This window comes from Hipposideros armiger, unplaced genomic scaffold, assembly GCF_001890085.2.
Source record: "Hipposideros armiger isolate ML-2016 unplaced genomic scaffold, ASM189008v1 scaffold_369, whole genome shotgun sequence".
Taxonomy (NCBI): domain Eukaryota; kingdom Metazoa; phylum Chordata; class Mammalia; order Chiroptera; family Hipposideridae; genus Hipposideros; species Hipposideros armiger.
In genome coordinates this window covers 197,870-203,708 of record NW_017731719.1, presented here as the reverse complement: position 1 = coordinate 203,708, position 5,839 = coordinate 197,870, and the positions used below count along the sequence as shown (strand labels likewise).

At 39.9% G+C, this 5,839-nt stretch overlaps 1 protein-coding gene across 1 annotated transcript in view; it reads right to left on the bottom strand.

Annotated features, from left to right (window-relative positions):
• The window catches only part of DTNBP1 (dystrobrevin binding protein 1), a 155,008-nt gene that overhangs the window by 131,145 nt on the left and 18,024 nt on the right, over nucleotides 1–5,839 (bottom strand). The window contains exon 4 of the mRNA XM_019662181.1: nucleotides 4,795–4,855. Coding sequence (XP_019517726.1) covers nucleotides 4,795–4,855 — 61 coding nt within the window. The remainder of the gene's footprint in view (nucleotides 1–4,794; nucleotides 4,856–5,839) is intronic.

The following is a 5,839-nucleotide window of genomic DNA, read 5'->3' as shown; positions in this document are numbered from 1 at the left end:
GCGACTCACGGCAGCCCAGCTCCAGGTTGAGCTGTTGTTCAGCATCTTAGCTGTAGAGGGAAGTGTCACTGGCCCTCATATGTGGGATCCGAACTGGGGCCCTCTGGCGTCCCAAGCCAGCTTTTAACCAATGTGCCACTCGGCCGGCCCCTAAAATACATTCTTTAGAAGTTGCTTTATTGGGTGATTATTGATAGAAAACTATTTTTTTCCTGAAAATGTCTTACTTTGCCCTCATTCTTGGTAACAGTTTGAGAAGTCTGCTGTAAAACTCATTCATTTATAAGTGATGTCTTTTCTCTCTAGTTGCTTTGAGCTCTTCTTTGTGCCTTTGGTGTAGTTTCAATATGAGGTGTCAAGGTATAATTATTTCTCTTGTTTGCATGTACTTTTTGGGTCTAAGGATTTACATATCTCATTTCTGCAAAGTTCTTAGCCATTTATCTTTTCCTACATTGTCTTTCCCTCATTCTCTTTCTAGAATGTGTTTTAGATATCAAGCTGACCCATATGAACCTGTAATTTTACAGATCAAAATTAGTCCAATATTGGTAATCTTATTTGGTTTAACCCTCTATAACTATTTTCTATTAACTCCCTTGCATATTTTCCATTTTCTTATCTCAGAGATGCTTTCTGGGTAACTGACTTTATCTTCTACTTCACTACAGTCTCTTCAGTTGTATATAACTGCTATGAAGCACATTCTTTGGGTTTTTAAATTTTTTTTTTTAAAGATTTTATTGAGGAACTGGGGAAGGGGAATAGCCAAGTTGTTGTCCTTCAATCTTAGTTGTGGAGGGCACAGCTAGCTCAGCTTCAAGTTTAGTAGCCATCCGACCTCCCATCGGCAGTTCTTGGTCACTCAGCTCAAGGTGCCGTGTTAAATCTTAGTTGCGGGTGGGCACAGCCCACTATCCCATGTGGGAATCAAACCAGAAACCGTGTTGCTAAGAGCGCACGCTCTAACCACTGAGCCACCTGGCTGCCTGCCAGCAGCTTAGGGCAACTCAGCTCAAGGTGCCATGTTCAGTCTTAGTTGCAGATGGGAGAAGCTCACCATTCCATGCTGGAGTTGAACCAGCAACCTTGTTGTTAGGAACACGTCATGATCTCACCAGCTGAGCCATCCTGCCACCTGTTGGCAGCTCAGCTCGGGCGCAGCTCACTGGCCCATGTGGGAATCGAACCGGCGACCCTGTTGCTCACAGCTCATGCTCTTAACCAAATGAGCCACTTGGCCGGCCCCAATGATTTTTTAAAGTCATGTTTGATAGAGTCTTATTCCTTACTCATTTTTAATCCATTTTTTATCTCTTAAAAGCTTTGCATATACCTATTTAACAGTCTATGTCCAACAGTGTGACATCTCAAGTCCTTTGTAGGTCTAAATCTTACTCATTGGTTCTGACGACTCTCAAACTTTTGGTAATATATTTCTTTCTGTGTTTGCTAGTTGTTTTTTTTTGTTTTTGCTTTTTTGGGTTTTTTTTTTTTTGGAGGCGGGTGGTAAGGAATCAATCTGTAGGAATCTTGAGGGGCCCAGATTAACAAAGTTTCATCCACGCAGAATTTGTGTTTGTATCTGTTGGGTGTCAAAGAACACAGTTATTTGTGGCCCTTTCATTTCTTAATGTGGTGATTCCTTGATCAGGCAGGAAGTATACATTAGTGCCCCACACTCATGGGAGGCTAAGACCATGGTCACAAATACAAAAAGGAGACTATTTTATTCTAAACTGTCATGAAGACAGACAGGTTTCCTTGCTGCCTCCTTTTGCCAACAGGTAGCTTTTTTTTTTTAGCGTAACCTTTCACTGAGAGATGTAGCCACTTCAAAGATCCAAGAGCTTTGGACGTGGGGTTGATGAGCTGAGTGGCGGGTTTGCTGAGATCAATGGCCAGTGAGAGCGGGTGCTGGGGGCAGCCAGAGTCCGAAGTGGAGCAGGGCAGTGTGTGGCCAGGGCGATGGTGAGCATTGCTGGGAAGTGGTGCCTCATGGAAAGTGACCCTGGGGTCTTCACCAAGCTCATTAAAGAATTTGGTTGCCGAGGAGCTCAAGTAGAAGAAACAGGATTTTAGAGCCTGAGAATTTTGAAAAACGAAAGCCAGTTCACAGTTAACTGTTCTTTTCTTTTCTTTTTTTTTAAGATTTTTATTGGGGAATTGGGGGAGGGGAACAGCGCTGGGAAATTGGGGGAAGGGGAACAGACAAGTTGCTGTCGTTTTGTTCTTCAGTCTAGTTGTGGAGGACGTTGCTTCACTGACCCAAGTTGGCACCATCATTGTGCTCTTCCCGGGCAAGGCAGATCAGTCGCCGGCTTCTGGACGGCCGCTCACTGCGGCTGCTGGCCGCTCACGCTGGCTGCTGGCTGCACACGGTAGCCCATGGCAACCCACTGCAACAGGGGCTGCAGCCTACGCCGCCGTCGCCGGCGACTCACGGCAGCCAAGCTCCAGGTTGAGCTGTTGTTCAGCATCTTAGCTGTGGAGGGCAGTGTCACTGACCCTCATATGTGGGATCCGAACCGGGGCCCTCTGGCATCCCAAGCCAGTTCTTAACCATCGTGCCATTCAGCCGGCCCTTAACTGTTCTTTTCAAGTGGTTGCCAGAAGAACCAGCAGTATCTGTGGTTCAGGACTCAAGACTTGACACAGTATTTTTTGTCAAAAAGGTAATTAATACTGCTTGTGCTACTTGAGCCATGTTAACTGTGTTATTGAACTGTACCCACCAAGATGTCCATTTAGGAGAGGCATTATCAGAGTTTAAAAGAATTTTCACAAATTTTGATGCAGCTATGAAAGGTATGGCACTGAGCAATTCAGATATGATCTAACAAGTACACAACAGTTTCGCCAGACAGCAAATGTTTGAATTTGATGCAAAGACATCAGGAAAAGAAGATGCTTTTCACTTTGTCAGTTATGTTCCTGTTAACGGAAGATTGTTATGAATTAGATGGAGTAAGAGAAGGATCGAGTGATTTGGGATGCAAGCAATCAAGATGACTGGATGAGTGCAGTGAGGCTAGTCACAGACAAAAAAGACACAAAAGTACAGAGAAGGTGAAATTCGATTTAACTTAACGGCCATTGTGTCTGACAGAAAAATGATATATGAACAGAAGAAAGCAGAGTTGAAAAGACAACTTGCTGAGGAACCCATGGATACAGATCAGGGCAATATGTTGGTGATATTCAGCCAGAGGTTGCTAAAAATCAGATGCTTATTGAAGAAGTACAGAAATTAAAAAGATACAATTGAAAATATCAGAAGGAATCATAATTACCTGCCTTTCACTACGGAATTGTTAAAGGCTTTAGCAGAATATCAGCAGTTAATACCATGAGTAGAAAAGTCAAAAGAAAAACAGAATGCAAAGAAAGCACAGGAAACTAAATGAAGACAATGCTTTGAGTTATGCACACATTTCTGATTCTGCACTTATTTTCATGGAAACCATTAAGAATAAAGAGCTCTGAGCAACACCCTAATTGACTCGGTGCATGTTTGGCGATAGTACCTGTCTGTCTTGTCTTTAATGCATGGATTCATAACATTTTCCCTACATGCGTCATGTGCATGTAGTGCTGATTAAATAAAAGCAATGTTAAAAGTGCTTGCCCGAACTCCATTATCTGACATTGGATCTGTTTCTAGCAATTTTCATTGCTGCCAGTAGAAAAAGTAATAAACATCCCAAATTAAAAAAAAAGATCCAAGAGTCTTGCAGGACTAAGACTTTTATGCAGGAGTCTTAGTTCTCCACAAAGTCTCCTATCTCCATAAATCTCTAAAGCTTTTGTTTTAGTATCTGACAGCCTTACCTTCCGTTTATTTTTTAACAACTCTGATCTAAGTTCCCTTTTCATTTTTGGCACTTTAGAATTTGCCTTAATTTTTGTGATTAAAAATTAAAAATTAATGCATTAATTAAAAAAAAAATCTATCCAGTATTTAGGTGTTTTATAGCCATAGGGCTTTCCAAAGTACCTAGCCGGCCTTACTGCCAGAAACCTACATTCCCCCATTTTTCAGGAATTTCTCAAATAAACACTAATGCCTAAATTTCATATGTATTACTACATTCTATACAACTACTACAGCTTCACTAATTTAGGTAAATGGTAAAGGAAGTCAGATTAAGTTAAAGTCAGAATCACAGAAGTGTCTTTAGGAAGAAATAAGTTTGGTTGATATCAATAGCACACAGTATTTGATCTTAGCTAATAAAGCTTTAAGTACATGTACCAAATATTTTTAATTACAAGTCACTTTTATTCATTATACACTCTGTACATAGTGCTGGAATATCATTTGTTCTTCTAAGTGAATTGAAGATGACCCCTGAATTTTTTTATATTTATTTTCTAAGCAAATTAATGATTTTAGGTAGACTGAGCAAAGTAAAGCTTTTGCTCAAATAATAAGAAATTCTTAAATTACGAGTAAAAAGACGTTACATCTTATAATTTACATATACTACAAAGGTATCAGGCTCAGATTCAAAGCATTATATCTAGATGAACCAAGTATTTACTAGTGACTTGAGAATAAAAGTTATAAACACTCTAAGCCTACGTAAACTAAATTTTTTGACTGAGATATTATGAAAATGTGCCTTTATTTAGGAAGTTTCATAATCAACTACTAAATTCAATTTCAGATATCCAGTAAAGCATTTTAAAATATACAATTACAAATTAATTTCTTAAAAACTAGCATTTAACATTGCAAAAGGATTTTGCAACATTTTCCCACACGTAAAAGATTAGCCCATAATTCTTTACCTCTCCAGCACCTGCACATTCCTTTGCTCTCCTGTGAAGTGCAGCCCATGTATCTTCATACCTAAGAAAAATAAATATCATTCAAAATGAAAACCACATATTAAAATATAGACTATCTAAAGATAAACCTGGAACATCCTATGGTGCCAGAAAGGAAAAGCTCAAAAAATAATGGGGAATAGCTCAGTTGGTTAAGAGCTCGCTCAAGAGTGCAGGCGAGCTGTGAGCAAGAACGGTTCAATGCCCGGCCCGAGCTGAGATGCCACTGAGCTGCGAACAGGTGGCAGGATGGCTCAGCTAAAAAATAATAATAATAATGGGGATATGGCACAGAAGTCAACTGAAGAGGCTTCCAATGGCCAAATCTGGGAGAATATGAGCAACGAAATAAATAATGGTAGTAATGTGTTAGGTTATAACTTGAAGAATAAAACAAACTTCTATGAGTTCATAGTTATTCAAACAAATAGCTGAATAAATAAATGGGGGAGAAGGGAAAACATCTTTCTTACAGTAGAATTCCAGCGGGTGATTGTAGAAAAAATGATAAAAATAGAAAATCATTTGATAAACAACAATAATTGTTTCAGGCAAGAATTCTAATGAATGCTAAAATTAATGGGTTAAATTATGAAGAGAAACAGGGTACTTACATAGTCTCAAAGTATCTCCCCACAGGATACTCATTAATTATAAAGGGGGAAACAGTATTAACAGTGGAGAAACTGAGAAAACACTTCCCTAACCAAGTGATCAACAGTAATGAGGCTTATCAACATCATGTGCCTACTGATATGATACACTGGGAAAGGCACAACACTACTCTCTTGGTATGCTTGCCAAAAAGGCACTAACTTGAATTTAGTCACGAGAAAATAGCAGATAAACCCTAATTGAAGGACGTTTTGCAAAATAACTGGCCAGTACTCTTTAAAAGTGTCAATGTCATGAGGGCCGGCTGAGTGGCTCAGTTGGTTAAGAGCTCACTCAAGAGTTTGAGCTCTGAGCAACAGCGGTTCGAGTCCCGGCCCGAGCTGAGAAGCCG